The sequence below is a fragment of the Megalopta genalis genome, chromosome 7 (genome assembly GCF_051020955.1).
Source record: "Megalopta genalis isolate 19385.01 chromosome 7, iyMegGena1_principal, whole genome shotgun sequence".
NCBI lineage: Eukaryota > Metazoa > Arthropoda > Insecta > Hymenoptera > Halictidae > Megalopta > Megalopta genalis.
Window position 1 is genome coordinate 3,497,969 of NC_135019.1, and position 24,547 is coordinate 3,522,515.

Here is a 24,547-nt window from a genome sequence, read left to right on the forward strand (position 1 = left end):
CCGGAAATAGGGAATTTCTGAGGTCATTCGAAGTCACTTTTTCCTTAGTGAAAATGCAATCCGCGGCTTCGTTTACGAGTTATTAACGAAAAGCGCTGACCAATAAGAAGCGAGCTAGGCTGGCGGGAGGCGATCCAGCCAACGAGCGCGCAAAGCCCAGTTTCATTCATTGCCTCCAATCCTATTTGTGTGGTCTCTTCTTTGCCGCTTTGAGCAGATTCCGAGCCAGAATCCCTGACACCATTGAACACACTGGCCTTGAGTAGAAATTCCACGAACGGTCGGAATCAGACCTCCCAGCATCCGGACCGCTTTTCTTTTTTTCCAAGAAAGTAGGAGCGAGAGAATTACCCGTCGCAAATGGGATTGATTGATGCCAATGGATCCACAATCCACCAATGGACACGATGGCCTTGAGTGAAATTTCACGAACGGTCAGTATATTGGGAGATCTGGTCACCAATTGTTTCAGAGTATGAGCTTAGAGTCTTTGATGCGTAGTATATATAATTCAGAAAAATAAAACGGACGAACATAGATAGCGTAAAGTTTTTAAAAAAGAATCGTGCAGTGAAATTTATTTACTGAAATTCTATACAAATATAGAATATGTTTCTTTACATTCACGATTTAATAGACGCCGATGGTGACTTTGCTACGCCGCAAATTATTGGTAGTTACAGTATCAACGGTGACGGGGAATATTGTGAGGATTTATCTAAATTGAAATATTTGAAACAATCCAAAAAGTTTCCTTTTAATCTCGATGACACTCGGGGGATGATAACAAAATCGGACAAAGACGTTAAAATCAGTTATCTATTACGATGGATAACGGAACATTTTGACGATCTTAGAAACCAAAATTCAAATAATGCAACCACAAAATGGTTTGTGCACAGAATAAATTACATTCGTGACATAAAAGTTATTTTACTTCATTGTTTCAACTATTGTTTATTTATATACTTTTAGGTTAGAGGCAGACTTTGTCTGCTACCGCGGTTTATTAAGAACTTTGTTAGCCACTCCGTACGATACAGAAGGATGGCTAATATGTGCTTCAAAATTTAAGGGAACGATATATTTGTGCGCTTACGATACCGAGGCAAAAAAACAAAGAGTATTAACGGAAACTGCTTATAGTAAAAGATGTACACTTTGGGGACACAAATTTGAGCAATACATGGTTGCAGGTACGCGAATAAAATTTCTTATTCAATTATTTCTTCCGAAAATAAACGATGATCATTTGCTCCGCGTTCCGTTAGCATCACCTACTGCGGAACCCGATTTATCTGTTCCTCTAAATCTAAACGAATTATTTGGCGGAGTATTTAAGTCCCAGCTTGGTAATAGAGTTTTACTCTATGCCGGTGAAATGGACGCTATTTATTCCAAAGAACCGATATTAGGAACGAATACTATAAAAGGAAAAAATATCGAATTCATAGAATTAAAAACTATCAATAAAAAATTTATTACTCGTAATGGTCAAATGACAAATGACCAAATAGCTCAGAGAGGAGAAAAACTGTTAAGATGGTTTCTCCAAAGCCATTTAGTTGGTATACAAAGAATTATATGTGGCTGTAGAGACTTCAAAGGAGTTGTTAATAGGATAGTGGAATTGAAGATAGATAAGATAAGAGAGGATTCTCAGGTATTTATGACCGCTTAATATAAATCAAGGCTCGGAATTAACTTGCCCGCTTCAGAGTGGTGAAGGGAATATTTCACAAATGGGATTGGATGATGCAAATGGATTCCAATAGCAATTTCTAATGTCAGTGTTGCCGGTATTCATCGGCCCTCCCCCACCACCACACAGCACATTTCGGACCAGGTTCCGAAAATGCTCTGTCGCGAGCAAGTTAATTCCCCGAACACAGACTCAAACCAAACGTATACAGTAATAGGGCCTACTCCTGTACGTTTTGCTTACTCTTTAAAGCTGGCGCGCATATTTCCACCATTTTACTGCGCATTCAATTCTGTCTCGGCATTGAATCGTCAGCCAATCAGAGCAAAGAAAATTTTTGCAACGACCCTCGCTGACGGATCAAGCTGCGACCTGGCGGTGTACAGGAATGGGACCCATTACAATAATTCAGAATCTGATAGCATCGTTTCGATTACAGAAAAACTGGGATTTTGAAATTTGTAAAAAATTTGCGATTGGATTTATAGATCGCATAAGGGAAATTGTTTCCCTCAATTACGATAATTGTATGTATCAATTTATATATGAACCAGGAAGAAATCGTATTAACGTGGTGACATCTAGACCCGATCCTGACCCAGAATCAGAATATACATTTTTATATTCGTGGTACGTTAACGCAGCTAGACGCCACTTTGAGAACAGTGAAATAGCTAACTGACAACACGTATTGCTTTATAAGAAAAACTATAAATTTATATATAGATTCTTCACAACTTTAAAAGATGTGTGAAATCGGATATTTTAACTAATACTGTAAGCTTAGTGATAAATTAAAATAAAGTATGAATAACCTCAATTTATAAAAACAACAAACAAATTGAATACTATAATTTATATTTAGCAAATCTTATTGTCCAATGATTCATGACAATATATTATAGTATTCGTTTGTTAACTTCTCGAGATTTCGTTTTTTGTCAACTATTTTGATAGATAATCATCAGAATACTGTATCTGTAAATCTAAATGAATTTGGCTTATTATTACATTAGAAACAAAATTTCAATTTAGAAGCAAGAGTTTTCACATCGACAAAGAACTTGTATAATTTTAATAGTTTTCACCCAACATTTGTTTTATTGCAGACATTTCTTTATGAGACATAGGCTTTAACAGTAAGCCTGCGACAGGTGTATCGAGTTCCAGGTCTCGTAATTCGTTTACTTTTATTTTTAAATTGCTTCTTAACTTGTTGATTTCAATATCACATTCTCTTTGATCTGAAATATATGGGTTAGAAATAAAGTTGAACATAATTTATGGTTTAGAAATAGAAATAATAACAGTGATGGTAATAGTAATATTAACAAGAATAGAAGTAGGAATAGTAATAATAGTAGTCATAGTAATAGAGTAAAAATAGAATTATAAAAGTAAAGAAGTAACAACCTTTCACAAGTAACTCTTCTGCAGTTTTAGATGGCATTTTAAACAACAGTGGTCCAACGGTTACCCAACTATTCTTACACTTCTCCTTTTGCAATGCTCTCATTCCAACTCTATCGTCATTTCTTCTTTTGTCCAAAGCAATTATTTCTTGCCGATCTGTGAGAATTTCACCAGCTTTTTCTTCTACCAGTTCTATGTGTTTTAATGCCTTGTCATGATCAAATTTCATCTGTAACAAAAATGGTATTTATTTATATATAGCGTTATGTTTACAAGAACGTTTTGCTATATAAAACAAAACAAAGTAAATGTTCACTTACACATTTTACAGAGATAGCAAATATAAAAATTACACCATATTCAGTCTTTAAAAGAGGAATGAATATTACTTTGTAATTGTGAAAGTCCTATGTGTTGGTTTAAGATAAAGCAATACGCAATACTCTTTCCTTCCTAACTTCTCTATTTAATAATTTTTCCCTATCTTTCTTCTTTAAACATTTCTGTTTGGAAGATTTAGTATCATTAATTAATGCTGGATCTCCGGATTTGAAATGAGTGACTCTGTATTCTTTTTCACTCGATTGACCTAATCCTTTCCTATCATTTTTTAGACAAGTTTTAATAGGATATTTTATTCCTTTCCCCAATGGACCAAGACCGACTTGTTCATCCCATCCAGTGTTTAAAAGCATTTGATAACCTTTGTTTTGTTTCGATATACCATACATAGCATTTGACAGTTTTGGTTTCATATTAAATAAATGAAGCACAGATGTTTCATGCTTTTCCCAAGCTGTACAATGGAAATTTACTTTGCAAATATCACAATAAAACCCTGAATTCTCTTCCAATTGACAATTAATATTATCTCTAATATCGAGCATGGTGTCGTTACAATTTGTTAAGGACTGTTCTATTAAATCCAACTTTGTATGCGATGAAGTATCAAGATTTGTTCTTGGATTATTGGTTTGTACGTTTTGAGAAATTTGACTACCTCTGCATTCTGTTTTCTTTTTTAGTAAAGCGACTATAGTTAGATAATTTTTTTTCAATGCCAGTTGTGCAGCAGTAAGTCCAGATTTTTCCCTCGCTTCCTTACTAGCTCCCAAACTTAGGAGAAATTCTATGATGTCCAGGTGTCCGCAATAGGCAGCTGACATTAAAGGTGTCCAACCAAAATCATCTGTTAAATTAACATTTTCTTGCGTTACATGTTTCAACAAGAATTGTAGGTCCTTTTGTTCAATCGCTTTCAATATAGCATTGATCGACACCTGTTCTTCTGCACACTGTTTCTTTTTCATTTTTTCATCGGAAACGATTGCCTTTACTGCCATAGTTTTTTGGATGACAAGTCTCTTCTGTTTACAGTTTTTCAGTTCCCCCCCCTCCGTTGAAAATATTGCATTACTTTCTTCATTTAGAATTTCTTCATAAGCTTTTCTTGCTTCGCTTCCTTCGAATCCTAATCGATATTCGATTCTTTCTGGCAATTCGTTAGGAATATCATGAGATTCTTTAACAAATGTTTTCCATCTCGTCATATCGATATTACGTATAGAAAAATTGCTTTGCTTCAACATTAAAGCGGAATATATCGTTTGAACCTTCGATAAATGTATTACTATGCATGCACATGTATGACTATGGTATACGTATATCGTATACTATATATAGATATAGTACCTCCGATGAAATTAATTTTCATTTAATCGTCAATACATATGTATATATATATTATATATATCTAAACCGACTTAGATGATCGTTTGACAAATGGCATCGTTTGTTTCATGAGTTCGATTTGAATTCCTATTAACATATCAAATCTTAACGATTTGTCAATGACTAAAAATGTAAACTAAATATTCACTGAAACGATCTATCGTTGATACGTTTTTAATGTAAGGCAAGAATTTACCTTCTGTAACATAATCGCAGATTTTAATGTCGACTTTCTTCGTGCAAGATCATGCGAGATACGATACGAATACGAGTTCGCATGATGTGGGCAATGGTGGCGTCTCTTTTGAAGAAAAAAAGAAGCTTTATCGAGTGTCCGTACAGCGCCAATTGGGGTAGTAGCAAAACGCTCAATCTGTTAGCCGAAAATCGACTGTCAGTAATTTGGCTAACAGTTGGCGCTGTACCGACCTTGAATGAAGTTTTACTCTTCTCTCACAAGAGGCGCCACATTCGCCACGTGTGCACGACGCGGCGTCGCTGACGTCACCAGTATCGTGGTATCATATCATTGCTTACGAGGTAGCAACATAACCTGGCTCTTTTAACTTTGACGTATCACACAAATTATTCTAAAGACATGATCAATCCATTGAGAAAATTATTTCCATTTCTAGAATATTGGTATTTTCGATACATGCTTGTTACAGAGCTTTACATGGTTGAAAAATGGGAAAGGAAGTTTATAAGTATCCTTTTACTAAAAAAAAAAGTCTCTTAAAAATGATCTAAGCTTGACACGCATTCTAAGTAGAAATATTCCTATATTAATTATAGACACATTTTTGATCACTCTCTTCTGCTCATTCTTTTTATTTAATTATAGCATTGTGCTACCATTTGTGCAGCACACGTTGCGTACTTGAAACACAGTTCGATGCAACGGGTTATTAAATCGAAGTTGTTACTCTTTCCCCACATTCCAGTATTGCATCGAATTATTTTATATAAATTGTTCTTCATAATTGTACGTACAATGTTATTATTTTGTATGATGCAAGCTTAAATAAACAACTCATGAAATGTATATACGCGCATAAAAAGCACCGGTTATCAATGATTTGTATTGAGAACCGATTCTTCTATTTCTGGGAACCCACATCCACTAAATAATTATTTGTTCAAGGTTAAAAATAATCGTACATAGACAGTTTTGTAATGTTCATTATATTTAATAATGGTGAACACGAACACAGTTTTTCAATAATGATATTTCGCATGTAAGTAGGCACAACAGGTGCTGTATGAATCACAAATTCTCTTTTTTTTTTTCTTGTTCAATCGAAAAATTCAATGACTATACTAGATAACACTGCTTTCTGATGTTGAGCTTACGAATTCCTATGAACACAATTTAATTAAACGTAAACTAAATTATGCGTGAATCACATCGATTTAGTTAAATTAGAAATAAATTTTGAGGAACAAGATAAAATTGTATTGCTAAAGCATATAAAACCTCTAGCATATTGTGTATCTCAAGCAACCATTGTACTGTATATACATGTCCTTCTTTTCAAAATATATACATAATCGTAATGCAAACATTGATGCAGTTAAAACAATAACCTATCGTTTAAATTAATCTACTATTTTTTTTTTAATGTAGAGTATGTATGGTTTAGTTACTAATATTGCAATTTGTTTTGTTAGGAGGAAATTTGAAAAGAATTCCTAATCCTCGACGCTATAATACTGTGCATACGACAATAGTGGATCCAAACTGTTCCTTTCTGCAACTTTCAAATCAAAGATTTCAATATGAAGACAATCGATACTTTCGGTAGGAATGTAAACGCAATCGCAAGCTTATAAACATTAGAAGAAATTACCGTCTTACTTTAGAACGCAGAATGACAACAAATAAGGGAGAGACAAGTGTTAGGAAAACAATTGTTTCTCAAATTTCGTAGCATTTCCGTAAAATTAATAAATATCTTTTTTGTTTTCAAAGTATCGACAATCCGTATCCATGCAGTGATCTTTGGTCCCAGTACTGTACATATGCTAACGCTGACTGTGATGGTAAGTTGGTAGTTTCGAATGGAAAATTAATAAGGTAACATATGATAGCTCTATCGAATATGAATACGGAGACTCATATTAAAGGTAAGTATGATATGGACGTTCCGTATGATCGCAAATCGTTTTCGGTATCCAATCGCCTAACGCGTACTCTTTGTTTGTAATGGTACTCCTTGAGATAACTTTTAAGTGTCTTTGGCAACTGCAGCTTATTTATACCGTCGTACGTTGTCCGTGTGGTTATCACCGCTCGGCAGAGGTGTTGTAATGGAAAGGCAAAGTTTCGATGCAATGGTATCGTCAGCATTGGTTCGAAGAACATGCAACACGATGGGTCCTTATAATGTTCGATCAAGCCGCACACCTAGAAAAAAGAAAACGAACGCACCGACAACAACAAAATGATAGTGCTTCGAGTATCCGTTACCGTATTTTTTCATCTACAAAAGCAAAGATCGACGACGTACCGTTTCCGAGGCATACACTCCAGGATCGTGTGAATCGAAGCTAAACTTATGATTCCACTGTTCAATTCGCGCATGCAGAGAACGTCCATACCTTCGAAAACTCACAGAAAATAAAAACTCCTCTTGCGCAGAGTCCCTTAATAGGAACGTACCGTCCTGTTTGCCTTCTAATAATCGTTCTGCCTCGTATCTATCCATCTTGCCCCAATAAAAGGAACAAGCTGTGATGGATCTGAGGTCCGGTACAAGGCAATGGACATAATCAACCTATAAATATACAATCATAAATCAATACGAGTTTTTGCTTATTCTGTGATTGTTACATAAAACTTGGTTTATCTACCTGCGTATGTGCCGGCCTTTCGATGTGCGGAATTAACGTAAAATCTATTTGAGACAATGCCGTAAGAGCAGCGGCTTGTATGCCAGCGTGGGCTTGAAATAGGGCCGCTAAACTGTCCACTGTTATCCCATTCGGGTGTACTTGTATCCCAGATGGATAATTAGGCTTGTATCCAGGAGGTGGTTCTACACCTTCCTCCATTTCTCGAGCACGTTGCAAACGAGCTCTTTTGTCGCAATCCTACAATAAAGTACATTAGAGAAACAACATCTACAACAAAATTTTTCACCATTGTATCGCTGGATGGAACACATGGGCACACATACTTCCATTGGGTACTCCTCTGGATAGATTCTTGAAAGATCAATTACTGGACTTGGTGGAAGCGGTCCTAATACTGGGCTTTGCGGAGCTGATCGACTGTTAAGTACAACATTAGCTCCGATAGAATTTTCTTCGGTTCGTCTGTAACTGGTACACACGCAATCTGAATTATTATTTCCGTGACCCGGAATAATGTCAGTGCTTTTAGATGCTTTACTTTTGGCGCAATTAAATTTTAATACCCAATTACTCCGTTTTTTCTTAGAAGATAAAACGTGAGTGCACGTTGGGTTTTGATCCTTATTACGCTGTTTACCTGTGCAGATTGAAAAATACATAACAATAAAAAGCATATTATTTAACAGTAGAAAGATATATGAAGAAAACGTGCTTCCTTACTTTTTCGTTTACCAAACGACAAAGTTTTAGACGATCTCCTCAGAGGTGGATTTATAGGACTATCTTCTGAATTATTCTGTTGCTTGTAACTCAGTATTTCACTAGTAACATTTCCATTGCTACAAACTTGCTTCGAATCCTGAGAGTCAACCGGCTGATTATACAAAGTTTCAAATTTAGAATTATGATTATCTACTTCTAAATTTAACCGATCATTGTCCAGATTTCCATCCGGTTTGCATTCTCCACGTGGAAACGAATTTGAGTTTAACGCAGGTACATTTCCATTATTTTCATTCTCATGTAAATTTTCTGTGCTATCTTGATTCGTCATTTCTAGTACACGCTGAATAATGCTAGTACATACTTCGGAAGACTGGCGTTCACCACCCATTCTAAAAAATTCTCTGAGACTAGCGAAATGCTGTCCCATTATTAAATGGACCAACAGGCATCTTACTGCCTCAAAAGTATATCATTCTTATTTCTCTTTTATAGAAATAGTATAAATACTTTCATGTTATACAATACGATTACATTATATCACATAAGTTGTCAATCAATATAATGTGTTTGATTATCTAAAACAAAGTGTAATATTTTGAAATTCACTGAAATCCAATGTTATTGTAATTATAATATAAAAAAAACATAATTTTTTTTTCAATATGAACAATATATTCGTACACGCAAATGAAATTCAACGGTAAATGACAGAAGTAACCTTTCATTAATTTATAAATGTCATGCGTTAGAAATCGTAGATGACAGAATTTACGCAACAAAAATTGAACTTCTTATTTTATTGAAAACCAAATTGCATCTGTTTCAGTCGGAAATAAGAGAACAAACATATAATTACCAATGGTAGAAAAACTTCACGGTATAATATCTTCGTAAATGTTACTATCAAATTTTTTTGGCGTTTATAATGAGTATTTCCTGATGGCAGCTACCCAAAACATGTTCAGACAAGTTTTGGTAGGCTTTCCTTGATCGATTAAGACACGTGTATTGATCAATGCTTCAATCTTGATCAGGATATTTATTTCACGATACGATTGAAATCATACTTCGAAATGTAATGCACTGACTTTGAAACTGATGTAATCAAAGAAGTAAAATTGTCAAAACATGACCAAACGCATCGTCGGCCATTTTCCCCAACTGGTTCTTTCCCATGTGTCACCTCACCACACCACAAGTACGTCACAAGATGCAATACATATGTATATAGTCAGTGTTATGCGCTTGTACATTATGTACGCACATTGTACATATGTAGTGCGTCAGAGGCGAAAGGCAAAATTCCGGCGTGTTTTGAAAACCAACTTTTAGCGCATACGCATATGTATACATTCGTATGCACAGTGTACGCGTATGTACCTGATATGTATGTACATTATTTTATATATGTCATATACTACTACATATGTATATAGAAGGCTGTGATTCTAGTACAATATATACATATGTACTCATACAAAATAGTTTGGAAAATTGAAGATTCTCTCAACATATTGGAAGAGATAAATATATTAAAGAAAGTGATGAACACACAAGTCGAGAAATTCATGGAGAAATTTATGAACAGTTTAATATTGTTAATCATAATTAGTTCCACGACTCTGGGCTGCAGTTTGCTTAAGCAGGTGAAGATGGGGACAGAAATCACTTTGCTCTGATTGGCTGACAATCGAATGCTGAGGCATGATTCACTGCAGATTGGATGAACGGTAAAATAGTGGGGATAAGAGCACTTGCTTAGAGAGAAAGAAAAATGTACGTGTACTATATCAGTCTGCACATTACTGCCTAAGAGCATGTACTACACACAGATTGTGTTCTTTCTACTCGATAGCTACTGATTCCTATAGATCAAATTGAAAACTTATCATTATTATTTCATACTACATATGTATGTATGCATGCGTGTATGTAAAACGAAGTGATTTTTAATACCGTAGTGGTTCTTTTTACTCCGATGGTTTTTACTGATTTATACATAAAAACAGCGCGAGGTGTTTTTTCATTCAAGGTACATTCCCAAGCGCGCTTTTTATGATTCTTGGCGGATCTAACAAAGCTCGGCGTCTTCTTTACATAAATCCGCCATCTTCTTTCGATTTACACAACGGAAGGTGGTGATCGCGTTTTGTTAAACGGAAGTTTTTCTGAACTTCGACTGCTTTCACCGAAGAACGTGCGGTCGAGTGGTAGACGTAGAAAAGGTTACTATCTAGTACCTAGTAAACAAATTGACGTTGACGTTAATTTAATCTCTGACGATTGAACGCCAACGAAGTGCGTAAAAAGCTTGTTATTGCCTAACCTTTAAAAAACTGTACGATCTTCATGTTTTGCCTATGATCGTACCTGGCACAGCTTAAAGATGTCAAGATTCCATAAAAATTCATGGGGTGGCCGCAATAGAAGATCGGGAAATTCGGACGACAAACACTATTTTGGTAAGTACTTCTGTAGATGCATCTTAACTTCACTATCATTGTGTTGCAAATACTTGTCCAACCTGTTTAACGTTAATTTGCTCTGTTCAACGTTAATTATTTTTGTTTCTAAATAACAAGAAATTATAATTATTTTGAAAAAAAATATTAAGTCATCACTGAATCAGTGTGTGAAACTAATCTGTGCGATTATAACTTATATTTTATACAGGACACGATGATCGTGTACCAAGAAATAACGGTGCCTTCCACTTCCATCTTGGAAGTAGACCGAGAGTGTCCTTTAAAACACAGACGAGACCATCTACTAGTGAATTAAGTAGGAACTTAGCGTTAACATGCTTAGACGATGATGTTCAGATGGCAACAAGTTCTAATAACAACAGCAGACAAGTTATTGTAAGCGGAAGAGATTTTAATTCGCGACGTGGAAGACTCAGTCCTTTACCTGTGAGAGGATTTAGAGGAGGAGGGAAAATAATTAACAATAGATTCAGGATTAATCTTCCTGGGGATCCCTGTTATCAGATTATCGTAAGTGAAATTGGGTACATTAATGATTAGCTTGTGCGAATATATAATACAATAGTTTTTTCTCTTTTTTTTTAAATTGTAGATACCGTATGGACACAAATATGATAAAGAATATGTAATAAATAATCTTCTTAGCTATATGGCACCAGAAACTTTTGTTCCAATAATGGTAAGTAAGTTTTATTGTATAGTGGAATTATTTAAGTAATATATATATATATATATATATATATAGTTTTTAACCATGTGCTCACATTTATTAATAGTACAAGGTTCTTGCAAATGAAGCATTATTTTATGTGGACGATGAAAAAGAAGCAATGGCACTAAGTAATTGTCATCAGAAGATCACCACTACAGATGGTTTTAAGCTGCAAGTGAAGGTTTTCCACCTGTTACTTCCATATTGTGAAATTGATACTAAACTGAAAGATAAATTGAAACAAGTCATGTCTAAACGTTATGTAACTGAAACAAATGCACTAGATTTATCCAAGTTCCATAGAGACCCAGGTTAGTATAGTTTTCAATTTAAAGTATTCTTTATCGCATTCAAAGTATCGATCGAACATGATTTTTGTCACAGATCTGGTTGATGATTATTTCTGCTCTCTATCTCGGACTATACTGTTAAAAACTGTGTTAGATATTGCATCGGAACACATACCAAATCTGGAAGCACTGAACTTAGACGCAACCCGCTTGCATACATTGGAGAAATTAAATGTTCTGAATAGAAAGTTTTCAAAATTGAAGATACTGTACGTTGGCGACAATTGGGTCAGTAATTATCGAAGATCTAATTTCTTTCTTTGTGCTTTTACCTAAAAGTATATGAAGTATTTCATACTTAATGCTTTCAGGTAAAAGACATTAGGCAACTAGAGCATATCAAAGAATTAAAACTGGAGGAATTGAAGCTAACTGGAAATCCCCTTTGCAACAAGTATAAAACTCGACAAAGCGAATACATTAGGTAATGTATGGTTTTAATACGATCTCTCTTCTCTTGATAAAAGAATTCTCCAGGTGGATAGTTTCCCGAAGCTGCTAACACACCAGAAATGTTTACTGCGTTCCAATAGAATGTTGAAATATTTTCAACAAAGATCTGGGCAGCTTAATAAAACTGCCTTGTGCATTTGAACTGATTTAGTTTTTAATTGTCGTCTAATGTTCCTAAAATTTAGTAGCAGGAATTAATTAGTAGAGAACAATTGTCCCTGGAATGTTCTAAACGGTCTGTGTATTTTCCACTACATTGTATCCTTCAATACTAAGGCAAATATTTCTGTTATTCCGACTAACTTGGAGCTTCCGGGCTTCTGGCTTTTCTTTCCCGACATTAGCGACGTGCGGAGACGGTTCCCCAAACTTCTACGGCTGGTAAATAAATATCACATTGTACTTACGATTAATGCGATTAACACATTATATTCGTCACAATTTTTATTATTTTAACAGGATGGCATGGAACTCCCAAAGCCAATCTTGTTCGACGTAGCGGACGACGGAAATAAATTGCCAACCCCTCGAAGAATGTTCGTTGCGAACGCAAAAGCGCAAGAAATTGCTAGCCAATTTCTGCAACAATATTTTCTTATATTCGATAGCGAGAACCGTCAACCATTGTTAGACGCGTATGACGAGCATGCATGCTTTAGCATGACCGTGACTTATTTTCAAAGTAGTAATAAGTAAGTAAAAAATGTACAATCTGATCTTTATTAAAAACATTTCGCGTTACTAACAACTTCACTCGTCTAGATTAAGTGGATACCTCCTGGAAAATAGAAACTTGTATAAAGTAAATGATACAAATAAGAGGCACAAATTATTAAAACAAGGAAGATTATCTGTGGTCTCGTTTATATCTGAAATGCCACAAACTCTTCACTATATAAACACATTTACGATGGACATCAGCCTGGTGACAGTAAGAATTTCTCTTTATTATTTATTACTGTGATAACTATATTACTCCGACTTATGATTAACTATGTTACTGTAATTATAGGAAGTGATGATGTTGATCACAGTCACAGGTATTTTTAAAGAGCTAGACAAGAAAGATCAGGTTGTTCGCCATTTCAATAGAACATTCATAATAGTACCCGAAGGAACTGGGTATTGTATTCGAAATGAACAATTGCACATCAGTAATCCAACGGCCGCTCAGACGAAAAACTTGAACACCCAGATAACAACCCAAATTCAGCAAGCAGTAGCATCATCATCATCATCATCGAGCAGCACCGCCGTAAAGCCAGTGCCAGCACAATTATCCGAAGATGTGAAACAACAAATGACTGCAACGCTCAGCCAACAGACTAACATGAATTTGGAATGGAGTCTGAAGTGTCTGGAGGAGGTACAATGGAATTATAACAACGCGCTTTCGGCGTTCCACGAGTTCTTCAAGCGAGGACAGATCCCACCTGAAGCATTTAACAAATAAGTATACAGTAAAGATTAGGATATGTAAGGCTCGAAGATGTTTTGGTGCTTCTACATCATGATCTGAATGAGGACACGGAGGTATTGGGTGTTGTTTTGATTTATCTATTGCGTTCTGTAAAATCATGCTTCTCCTTCGATTTTGGTACCCAAAACCTTCGTTGACCCTTAATAATATCTGTTCGCAATAAAGCAAAAAAAGGCTTGTTATGCATTAAGGAAACGAAACAGCAGAAAGTATTTTCTATAATAAGGTTTGCCGGCAAGCTTCTGTTTACTTTAACCGAACGAGATATTTAAATGTTTTGATATTTTTTTAGAACATGTATATTGTTCCCATATTCAAAAGAAATTGTCGTTCATTCAGCTCATGATTCGTACACAAGTGAGAATGGGATTTAGTGGTGATTCGTAGAATTAAAAAATGTTTTGAGGGGTTTATAATATTAGTCCGATTCAACACTATTTCTTTTTCTTTCTTTCTTGCTACTTTAATTTTTGTACATTGAACCTTTTTGGGGTTAAATGAAAGATCATTTGAAGGTACTTACTCAAACCTATTTGAGTCATCTATGAATAATTTCTTTATAACACGCGTACCTTCAAATAATTGCTGATTTTCTAAAGTATGAGAATCGGAACACCTTAATTTCGACGCTTGTGACACAAGTGACTTACAGTTCACATACTGCCTATTTTAGTTACGTTCTACAAACATAATGATGTTTATTTTTCCAAAATAATCGATGCACTTTGCATGATAATGCACTTGTTCCATTTTTAAATTACACATTAAGATCGCGTATCCTAAGTAATTTTACATTAGCTATTAAATATTATTGAATAAGTATGATAGAAAAGGTATGATTATATATCCTCATTCGATGTACAGAAATTCTGATTGTGATATCTTAGATAAAATAAGCATCATTATGTGCACAATGCAAAATAGTTCATATTAAACCTCAACAGGTTGCAACGCAGTGTAAGATACGCTTAAAAGGAAGCGCATATTTTGTTTGAGAATTCGGGCGAAGTTGGCCGACTTTGCTCGTTGCAATTATGCGTCGTTCAGTTTTTCTAATATATTAATCTGTATTAAAAGAGATTTTACTATAAAAGGTAAATCCTTTTTTAGTTGTACTGGTTGACATTAAAATTATTTCTTTATACACAAGATAATTAAACGTGTCGGCCAGCTTCGGACCAGTTTTAGAAAAAAAAAAAAAATACATACTGATATGCTGCATTGCCTCTCTATTGAAAACTAAATTGTATGTACATATATAGAAATGTAATGTTGTTCATTCACCACCATTTTGTCCGGATATATATTACACTTTCAAAGTATCTGAAGATATTTTACGTACAGTGTGTGAATATAAATTGTTCGTCGGCGTCAGAGAGATACAAAAACGAACTTAACGGAGACGGAATGGACTCTCAAGTCATATCAAGGAAGAAAGCAGTTCTTGCTTAATCACCGAAACTGTTTACAAACTGCTGTTGGAAAACTGCGAGTTCGTCACAGTGTTTCGTTGTGATAAAAAAAAAGCAATAAAACAGGAGGAAAGCAGAACAGTCCTAATGAAACATTTAGGATCCTCAGAAAGATAGAATGAGATATTTACTGGAGGCAAATGATTATTCCCCTTTCTGTTGTAGCCTTTCGCAATGCACTTGATGCGCTACGGCGAATAGGATACAGATCTGCCCTCTATCATAAAACGTATAGATGGATCAACGATTAGCATCGAACAGAATGAATTCTGACTCGAGCTTCGTACATGAGCTGCTCCTGAATCCAGAAATAAATTTCTGCACAGCAATATATGCTGGTCAAACAGAAGCAATGGCTGCCGCTTTGTTATGTTTCTGCTGCAGATACATGTTGGATAATACCGACAGACTTAACGAATACACAGGGATAAAATACACACAGGAACTGTGGAATCACGTGATTTTTGACAAGATATGTCATTAAGAGACACTTGTAATTATTTTAGGCCATTCGAATGTCGAGGAACGCAAATGAGATGAGCGTGGTCGTTCGAGAGAACAGTTTATGCTCACATTCTGTACCAATTCGCATCGACCTTGAACGCGTCAATTGTCGACGTAAATTTGGAAACCTGTCACTATCATGGGAAAAAGATCTTTTTTAACTAATTTATTCACGCATTTCTAACATCGTTTGAGCAGAAATTTCCGGATATGCTACAAAATGGTCGATGGCGAGTATGAATTGTATTTTCGATCGCTTTCAAAGGATCATATAGTTATTCAAGTCACACCATGTACATGTTAAGGTACGTTTTTGCAGTTTTTGCCTAGTTTCGTCAGGTAAAAAAGAATGTTTGAGCGCGATGCAAATTGTAAATACATGAGACGTGATTGACGAGAATAAATATTTGTGTACAAGAATTTGAGTTTTTCATAGAAAACATTGAATATGCATATAATGTAAATAAACAATAGAATTTTATTAAATATGTGTCTTTTATTAGACGAACATTAAAACAGTTTAACACGACCTTAACATCTTCTTTAATATATTCTTTAAATGTCATTGATAGTCGGATTTAATTGTAGCGGCAGTTCTTTTGTTTCTTCTGATTTCTAAAGATAATACAATATATAGGTAAAATATACTTTTAAGTATTAAAGATATTGTGCTGTATTTACTTCACTGTTTGATAAGGTTCGACGAGGTTGCTTTTCTCTTAAAGAAACCTAACTGTAATTGTAGAAAATAGTATTAGAAATATTATAATATATTGTGATAATATTTGGAAAATAAAAAAAATGTTATACCGTGCTTAAAATCGCAACAAAAACAATTAATAGTAATAATCCCACTGACACAGAAGCTATAACAATCCACAATTGCAATCCTGTTTGTTTCGAACTATTGTAGAACATTGTTGTAAGTACCATTGTAGATCTATAAAAAATTTTATTACTTGGTTTGTATATTTGACATTTCGGGAAACATACTTACTTTGTTCCATTAATAGAAACCCTCGCAGCTGGTTTTAGTATGTGTACAGTGGCTTCGGTGTCGAATTTTAAAGCAACTCTGTCGATAGCGAGAGTATCTAAACGTGTAAAAAAGAAGACATATTGAATATCTAAGTTCTCAAAAGTATATATGCAATAAAAGTTTACTACCTTTAAGTTTTTCAACATTTAAAAGTAGTTTGATTAACACCTTTCCAATGTCTTGTAATGTCTCCAATGTATTTAAATTGCATACAATAGTTGAGCAATACACATCACTAGTTGAACAATTCATATATAAAATGTCGCTTAAACTGCTATCGTTCGTATATTGCAGTGTTTTATTAATTTTTATATCATGCAGTTCGAAGCTCGATTCGTTTGCATTTCTTTTAATGATTAAGTTATTAGTTTGTTGCATTTCGCTAGCTACACTATGCATATTAAATTTATACAATGACAATTCTCTTCTCACATTTATGAATTCATTGTCTAGTAAATTATCTTGTGATGTACATTCATACAATTTTCCTAACACATAGAGCTGAAAATATATTCGATAATCATTTTTATTTATTAGAAAACAATTTGCTGTATTGTACCTGGGGTTTATATATGTGTATTAAAGGATCTGAATAATTAATAGCTGTTGGTATTTTAATAACGAGTTGAGCGCTTTCTATAGGTGTTGCACCAAGCTTGTATACTTGGTACGTATGCTGAAAACTGAGATTTGAAGCAACATTCTCGATAGTGGACAAGTAATATGCTTCTTCATTGGCCTTCCTAAACAATAAACGTTTGATACTAAATACTATTCAGTATTCAATGATAAGGAAAATGTAGAAATTACAAACCCGTTCAAGGACAAAGAAACTTCGTTTATCAAGTTAAGAATTTTCGTTATAATTTCCACTCCTTCGTTTTTACTACGGGTTGTACATGTTATGTTAAAATTTAGCTTGTGATCAGACATCGAATCGTGAATTAAATTTTTCATGTCAAGATCTAAAGTAATATTCTTTTCTTCTCCTTTCCATAGAGGATTACCAACATCGCAGGTTATTAATAAATTAGTTTTAGATGTGTCTTCTTGACAAGAAGGTAAGATGCTACGTAATACTACCCCTTTTGGAATAGTGAATTGAAGCATGGTAAGATAAGCTGGTTCTCCATAATTCTTTAAATTTACTTCTAATTTTACATCAGTCGAACCGATCACCCACGTAGTATTGTCGCTAAAAAACGGTTTTTATAGACTAATAAAGCAGGGAACATGTCAATCAATTATTGAATGCTTACCGAACACCATAAAACTTTGCTGCAGCGGATATATTAGAAGTACAAACTTTATCTGCTCCGCAGTCGATATTAAAAGGAAGAAAAGTTTGAGCGACATGTAATTTATTATTTCTCCTTTCCACAGGGCAGAATTTGCAGAAGCGACCGGATGTATTATTTGCGAAATCATGCGATGCAAAAATATAAATTGGCTCAATAAAATCTCTTATATTTTTCTGTAAAAAAATTATAAATGAAATTAGAATCAAACTTATGTAAAACAAAGGGACATAAATAAATTATTACCGAGAGATTGACTTGCGCTTTGAAGCACGTAACTGATAAATTGAAGGATTCGAATTTCAAAAATGTTTCTTTGGTTCGCAGATACTGTTTATCTATAGCAATCGAGATCGTGGATTTTACACCTAAAAATTAATTGCATATATGAAATTATAATTAAATAATATTGTTATTATACTTGCCTTGTAAGCTTTCTACGTTATGTCCACTGTACCGTGGACAGATTTCGATTAAAAAATATTTAGTATCTCTTTCTAAAACATTGGGTACTACATGAATTACGAGTTCCGTTTTAACGACTGGTTTACTACGAAACACAACAGCATGGTTTGATTTATATGCTCCTATTGGAATATCTAGATAACTAAGGAAATACAAAACAATAATTTTTATGCTGTAATGGTATACTATTGTTAAGAAATGGGCGACACTAACCCGTTACTATCAATATCAATCGGTTTTGACATTGAAAATCCAAATCTCTCGTATTTGCGACGATGCTCCGTTAGATCTATGGCTGCAATTCGCTGTGACGCTTGTAGCTTTGTTTCCATTAGATCTGAACCACCGCTGTATATATAAATTACTCCAGATTCTTCCCAGGGTGCTCCCACAATGATATCTGTAAAGCAATAAAAAGACTACTGTAAACACTGCATCATGTTTAGTTGCGAAAGCTTACCATCGAATCCATCAGCATCTAAGTCACCGCTTGTTATCGCATATCCAAAATGGCCCCCTTCTACTTTTCCATGAAGAGATATTACCTCTTTAAACTGGCCCTTTACGAGAGTGAAAAAAGAAAGTCTATAGTGAAAATTAAATAACTTACATTACACTTAGTGAACTCACCTTGGAATTACCAAAGTAACAATACACTTTACCATTATCTTCTCCCCAATAAGGTGCTCCAACAATAAGGTCATCTAAATCATCATTGTTTATATCACCCACAGCTAAAGCTGCTCCAAAATACTCGCCAGTACTGCTACCTCGTAACTTAGCCACAATGGACGAATTTGCTGTTCCATCAATAACCACTACCTGATAAAATGATTCGTATCAAAAAAGCATTATTCTCTGTCATATAAGGTGCATGTTTATCATCTCACCTGTCCTTTATAGTACCAGCCAGGAGCACCGCTGACATAAAGTAGCTGATCCTTCTTAAAGAAGTAGCCAGACTCAACGCTATACCCTGAAGCATATTGTTATGTAATGTTATATTCAAGAAAAGAAATATGTAGTGTATCTAGTTTAACTCAACATGCTCAAATATCATTCATATTAAATACGACGACGAGGACTTTGAAGACAATAAGAGGCTCACCTAATCGAGATAGGTCATCAGCTTCATCAGATGATAATTCAATTGACAGTCTCTTATTCTTTTGCACTATTTCTATACCGCCACAAATATCGTTTGCAGGCTTTCCTACAATATAGTGTGTCTCTTTCTGTTTCTTACCCACCTCTTGCTAAAAATAATTCATTATTATTTATACATTCTTCGTGCATTTCCTTCTCTGTAAATTACGTTTTATATGTTTACCATTGCTGAAGCGTAGTGAATGGAGAATCCGTACATTGGGTTGTACCAAATTTTTGATTGGAAATCTAATTAGTAAAAATACAAACGTTATTTGCTGCATTATACTCACATTGTTAGTTCTGATATCAATAGTTTCGGATACTCAACTATGAAATTCAAGATCATTGTAACCAATAGAGAGTACAGATGAGGTAACGTTTCCACTGTAACACATTCCGTGCATGGTATCCGAATAGATATCACTAAGGGATTTAAAAATACTTACAACAGTTCGTGGTGCGCATACCTAAAATAAATGTATCAATTTTGCCATTGAAAGTACACTATAACGTATAAGATTATCTTACCGTTAATATTCCATTTGACCTGTCTATAGACATGGCACTTCCAAACCAGCCTCCTTGCTGTTCAATAAACATCTTCATATCGAGCTGACGTATATATCCTTTTTTATTCTCAACGTTTTGTGGTCTTATAATCTGGCACGATTCCGTAATTTTTAATTCACAGCGATAAGTAAGACCATGTTCATATGATGTCTTAAATTTCTGATTGCTGGACTGAGAATAACTTCCTTTTGGTGCTCCGACTAACAACCTTCCATAGTTGCATTATTACGTAGGATTAAATATATAGTTTAGATAAGTATTTTATGAAAATGATGAAACAGTGGTGTTACCAGGATTTATCGTTGATCGAGTCGTGGTATAAATAGACTGTGTAACCGAAGTAAATACTTTTAAGTTCATTTTTTACGTAATAAACAATATGAAAATCTGTATCTATGTTGTATCCCCACACTAGTGTAATAAATAAAAGAAGAATCTGCTTCATCTTGCAATTTTTAATTACAGTGTGAAATGCTAACACTCCTCTATGAACAGAATCACAATACTGCAATTTTTCTTGAATGAACAGGAAGATAGTAGATAACTATGAATGTAGTGACTAAGTAGTGACTAATGAATGATTTATCTTGTCAGTTTCATCCTGTTGTTACGAATATACAACAGACCATAAGATTGAAATTTTATTTTTTCGATTAATACATAAGTAAAAGACCTATCTAGAAATACAGAGATATTCCTGGATTGTCACGATAGCGTTCTTCGAGATTTTTTAAATAACGGGGCAGTTTCTCCCGTGGGTCTTGTGGTGGCAACTCAGGACACTGAAATTAATCAAAATAGAATTTGCTTGAGATAAAAAGATAACAAAAATTAGTACCTCAGCTTGATTTCGCAATTTCAAGGCTTCCGGTGTTTGGCGAGCTAGCACTCTTTGCCTGCTGCTGTGACTAGGATGAGTCCTTAAAGCCGGTATAATATATTTATTTGCTTCTGTAAGGTCTTGATACTTGTCCATAAGCTCCCAGAAAAGTAAAACTTCCCTTACGTCAATGCAACTCTAAAAACGTACAAACCAATAAAATAAATTATATATAAAAATGTAGGATATAATAAAAAAGCATACTCTTGCAGACAATCGATATCCCACTTTGTCAGCTTCAGTTTCTGATCGCCTTTTACGTGGGAGCGTGAAAAGAATATTATGGAACAAACGAGTTCCCATATAAACTATCAATGCTAACCATTTTGACAAAGTTGCGCAAATAAGAAATGTAGGTATAGTATATATAATTTTGTCTAGTACGTTGTAGGAATATAATTCTGGCTAAAAAAAAGTTGTATAATAAATTTTTCAGATGTTTAAAAAAATTTTAATTAGTATTGTTGCTTCTAATAAAACTAAATTACCACGTGTAAGAGGAAAACGTGTGACATTTCATGTGCCAAAATAAATGTTAATTGATCATCGTTTTGAATTATGTCGAAAATACCAGAAAACACAAGAACATTTCCACCCTGAAACGTTAAAAATAATATATTACATTTATGTAAAATAAAATTTGAACTTCTTCATAGAAATAAAGCAGTAGTACATGCCGAGAAAACCATAGCATTAGGCTCTGGATCATTCACTATATTGATAGTCCATTCTGTGTGTTCAAAGATTTCTTTATTGGATCTTCCTATATTCGTTATTATTTTTCTAAGTCTCGAATACATAGGATCACTTGATGGTATGAAATTATTCTTGTAAAACTCTAATAACTGTATAAATGTTTTGTTACACAAAATTTATTAGCTTCACTAAATATTGATGGTATTGTACTCGATTACGTACTGCTTTAAAAATAGTCTGTCCAAGTGCAGTTCGTTCAGCTTTATCAAAGATTATAAAACGTCGTCGTTTCTCTATTGGATCTTCTTCTAAATGTGTTAAATAGAAAGTAAGTAAAGATAAAGAGAAAACACCCAAAGAACCTGAAACCATAAATATAAAAAATAATTTTCACATTATTTAAATTAATAACGAATTGTAAATTATGTACCAAAAAATATATTGCTTCTTTCCCAGAACCAGCTTCTATATTGTTCTTGTTTCTCTGGAGTTAAATTTAACCACCAACGTCTAGCATATAACCCACTAAACACAGCACCAAACTTCAACACGTTACATACCGTTATTAAGCCTAAAGCTGGCAAATGTAGTGTTTGCGTATTATGAAAATTTGCTCTTTGAAGCTTTGCATGTTGCCATCTTTTTTTTGATTCCTTTGATTGAAAGAACAATACATCATGATGATGAACAATACATCCGGATGAAAGTTTTCTTGTGTTGCACATTATGGTTCTAAAAATTACATGCTGGATGCATTTAAGATGTATCGTTCTCACAGAGTATAACATACTTATATATTTCTCTTATATAAGCAATTGTCTTTACATCAAGTAATTATCGCAATAATCTGAAGAAAACACAATCATTTTAACTCTATAATTAAAAATAAAAATGTAACTGTTTTTTTAGTAACTATATATTCAATTTACAACTCCCTCAACTTACTTAAATAGGATTTACAAAGTTCTTGGACTCAAAAAGGCTGACAATATCAACAGCCAAAATCCCAATTTTGTGTACCGAAACATTATGGTGCCTACTAGACCGTATTTCAGCGCACTGTGGAACATTCGTTTAGTGAAGAATATTGTTATAAGATGTAACCAGATGGGTCGTGTTCGTATCCTCTGAACTCTCACAAATATTACAGTTGTATGTTGGAACTGTTTATTGTTTAAGTTAGACTTTAAAGCTGTGACTATTCGTTCCATGTAAAGACCAGGAATACTAAAGCCATACAATAGACTATTAAAAATAGTTAGTAAGTATTAAATAATTTCGTATATATATCGTAAATGCACAAGATTACATTTACACACATCTCTCTCACAATAATTTCACAGAATTCTGTGCAAATTTCTCACTATTTAGTATCAAAGGATGTGTAACTGTTGGAAAGAATAGAACTGTAGTCAGTTAATGTCTATTGGGGTTATACAATAAAAATTTTGTAATGCATTTGTACCTTTACTTACCTCACATTACGGATTCCTAAAAAATATAAGCACGTTATATTCAAGGTATGGAAACGTAAAAAAATGTGCGGTATCGTTTGCTGAAAGAAAAAAATAAATCGTGAGTATGGTTGAACGTCGAATGTTTTTCGTAAAGGTATTAGAATCTGTGTTGATGTATCAGCTGACATATGTCAAAGAGACAGCCGCATCGCTTTTTCGCTATGTACATTATACGGTTCTCCGACAGTCAGTATTTTTAGGCGCTTCTTTCAGAATAACTGCGCACCTATTATTCATTTGAAATCGCGTAACAATAACACCGGAATATGAAAAGATGTATTTCCATGTGCACATAAGTTTATAAAAATATCAATTTATTTTGAGAAATGTGGACGTACACGCTTTTTGGATAGATAACTAAATAGGTTCTAAATCAAATTATGAACAAACGATGTTAAGAAGCTATGATCGATAAATGATTTCCATTGATCGGTGCTTAGACTTGCTATTATTATTAATTCTACATAATAGGGTCTATCTTTATGTTTCTCATGTACATTCTAAAAATGTAAATCTTATTTGAACACGTACCGTTCCAATGCAAAAGTTAGATAGAGCATGTAATATTGTTGCGAGAACATCGTAAGGTACGTCCGTTCTTTTTTAAATAATCCAATCGAATTTATCGAGATTCACAGGAAATGTATCGAAGTTTAAATCGGAATGGTTCGATCGGGCATTGGATGTAACAATGGACAGATTTCTAGGAACTGCACCAATACGGTAAGCACAGAGCTGGCCGCGAATATGTAATGATTCGAAACGACATGACACATCGATTCTTCATTCGCGATAAGGATGCTACCGTTTCATGAAAAAATTAACGTTCATAACAAATCTATGTATAAATCATAAAACAAAACAAGTTGCGGTATCTTTTATTTATCATACTCTAATTAATCTAAGCTTATTTTCGCGCGTAAAATCGATCTGCATACCCCGAAACTACATGTGCAGACCATATTATATTGATCTTTCTGTTTTTACCTGGCTCGAGCGGTTAGAAAACTGTAGAATCACAAAAAATCGGAAATTAGAAAAATTCTAG

General features: G+C 34.2%; 6 protein-coding genes and 1 long non-coding RNA gene across 20 annotated transcripts; 3 read left to right on the forward strand and 4 right to left on the reverse strand.

The window, feature by feature from the left end:
• Nucleotides 1-186: 186 nt before the first annotated feature.
• On the forward strand, nucleotides 187-2,522 carry LOC117229111 (Rat1 Interacting Protein 1). 2 transcript variants are annotated; one of them, XM_033485281.2, is made up of 5 exons: nucleotides 187-434; nucleotides 638-890; nucleotides 976-1,196; nucleotides 1,272-1,663; nucleotides 2,142-2,522. In XM_033485281.2, the coding sequence occupies exons 2-5, from the start codon at nucleotides 781-783 to the stop codon at nucleotides 2,382-2,384; spliced, it is 966 nt and encodes a 321-aa protein (XP_033341172.2). In that variant the 5' UTR covers nucleotides 187-434; nucleotides 638-780; the 3' UTR covers nucleotides 2,385-2,522. The 2 variants fall into 2 exon arrangements, with proteins under 2 accessions (XP_033341172.2, XP_033341171.2); XM_033485280.2 differs by lacking the exon at nucleotides 187-434 and having other exon boundaries at nucleotides 442-890.
• A 224-nt stretch (nucleotides 2,523-2,746) lies between these two features.
• Nucleotides 2,747-5,237, reverse strand: LOC117229112 (Pdrg1 prefoldin-like subunit). 3 transcript variants are annotated; one of them, XM_033485283.2, is made up of 3 exons: nucleotides 5,043-5,237; nucleotides 3,116-3,344; nucleotides 2,747-2,946 (listed from the first exon to the last, which is right to left on the reverse strand). In XM_033485283.2, exons 1-3 carry the CDS (start codon nucleotides 5,052-5,054, stop codon nucleotides 2,777-2,779), a joined length of 411 nt encoding a protein of 136 aa, XP_033341174.2. In that variant the 5' UTR covers nucleotides 5,055-5,237; the 3' UTR covers nucleotides 2,747-2,776. The 3 variants fall into 3 exon arrangements, 2 of the variants coding, with proteins under 2 accessions (XP_033341174.2, XP_076379723.1); XM_076523608.1 differs by lacking the exon at nucleotides 5,043-5,237 and adding an exon at nucleotides 3,436-3,575; XR_013033842.1 differs by lacking the exons at nucleotides 2,747-2,946; nucleotides 5,043-5,237 and adding an exon at nucleotides 3,436-5,036.
• Nucleotides 5,238-6,010: 773 nt separating this feature from the next.
• Socs36E (Suppressor of cytokine signaling at 36E) lies at nucleotides 6,011-9,738 on the reverse strand. Its single transcript, XM_033485278.2, has 6 exons — nucleotides 9,285-9,738; nucleotides 8,423-9,003; nucleotides 8,026-8,339; nucleotides 7,700-7,939; nucleotides 7,357-7,623; nucleotides 6,011-7,253 (listed from the first exon to the last, which is right to left on the reverse strand). Exons 2-6 carry the CDS (start codon nucleotides 8,853-8,855, stop codon nucleotides 6,963-6,965), a joined length of 1,545 nt encoding a protein of 514 aa, XP_033341169.1. The 5' UTR covers nucleotides 8,856-9,003; nucleotides 9,285-9,738; the 3' UTR covers nucleotides 6,011-6,962.
• A 497-nt stretch (nucleotides 9,739-10,235) lies between these two features.
• LOC117229174 (nuclear RNA export factor 1) lies at nucleotides 10,236-17,058 on the forward strand. Its single transcript, XM_033485426.2, has 10 exons — nucleotides 10,236-10,890; nucleotides 11,102-11,424; nucleotides 11,507-11,593; nucleotides 11,691-11,937; nucleotides 12,011-12,204; nucleotides 12,288-12,400; nucleotides 12,774-12,810; nucleotides 12,889-13,121; nucleotides 13,192-13,360; nucleotides 13,442-17,058. Exons 1-10 carry the CDS (start codon nucleotides 10,815-10,817, stop codon nucleotides 13,880-13,882), a joined length of 1,920 nt encoding a protein of 639 aa, XP_033341317.2. The 5' UTR covers nucleotides 10,236-10,814; the 3' UTR covers nucleotides 13,883-17,058.
• On the reverse strand, nucleotides 16,346-20,879 carry LOC117229172 (integrin alpha-5). The gene is made up of 18 exons (XM_033485424.2): nucleotides 20,697-20,879; nucleotides 20,365-20,614; nucleotides 20,165-20,303; nucleotides 20,018-20,082; nucleotides 19,796-19,943; nucleotides 19,578-19,663; nucleotides 19,318-19,509; nucleotides 19,148-19,247; nucleotides 18,901-19,087; nucleotides 18,648-18,829; nucleotides 18,469-18,590; nucleotides 18,184-18,398; nucleotides 17,739-18,119; nucleotides 17,484-17,667; nucleotides 17,053-17,425; nucleotides 16,883-16,979; nucleotides 16,696-16,825; nucleotides 16,346-16,618 (listed from the first exon to the last, which is right to left on the reverse strand). Exons 1-18 carry the CDS (start codon nucleotides 20,849-20,851, stop codon nucleotides 16,568-16,570), a joined length of 3,057 nt encoding a protein of 1,018 aa, XP_033341315.2. The 5' UTR covers nucleotides 20,852-20,879; the 3' UTR covers nucleotides 16,346-16,567.
• Nucleotides 20,029-20,865, forward strand: LOC143259845 (uncharacterized). Its single transcript, XR_013033843.1, has 2 exons — nucleotides 20,029-20,293; nucleotides 20,394-20,865. It is a non-coding gene; the product is annotated as an uncharacterized LOC143259845 (long non-coding RNA).
• Nucleotides 20,880-21,034: 155 nt separating the features above from the next.
• LOC117229175 (metalloendopeptidase OMA1, mitochondrial) lies at nucleotides 21,035-23,757 on the reverse strand. Of its 11 annotated transcripts, none has more exons than XM_076523605.1 (10): nucleotides 23,626-23,757; nucleotides 23,463-23,537; nucleotides 22,928-23,209; nucleotides 22,413-22,829; nucleotides 22,205-22,344; nucleotides 21,964-22,131; nucleotides 21,775-21,882; nucleotides 21,491-21,691; nucleotides 21,245-21,424; nucleotides 21,035-21,188 (listed from the first exon to the last, which is right to left on the reverse strand). In XM_076523605.1, the coding sequence occupies exons 4-10, from the start codon at nucleotides 22,768-22,770 to the stop codon at nucleotides 21,084-21,086; spliced, it is 1,260 nt and encodes a 419-aa protein (XP_076379720.1). In that variant the 5' UTR covers nucleotides 22,771-22,829; nucleotides 22,928-23,209; nucleotides 23,463-23,537; nucleotides 23,626-23,757; the 3' UTR covers nucleotides 21,035-21,083. The 11 variants fall into 11 exon arrangements, with proteins under 11 accessions (XP_076379720.1, XP_076379721.1, XP_076379719.1 ...); XM_076523606.1 differs by having other exon boundaries at nucleotides 22,928-23,041; nucleotides 23,458-23,537; XM_076523604.1 differs by having other exon boundaries at nucleotides 23,458-23,537.
• Nucleotides 23,758-24,547: the final 790 nt, after the last annotated feature.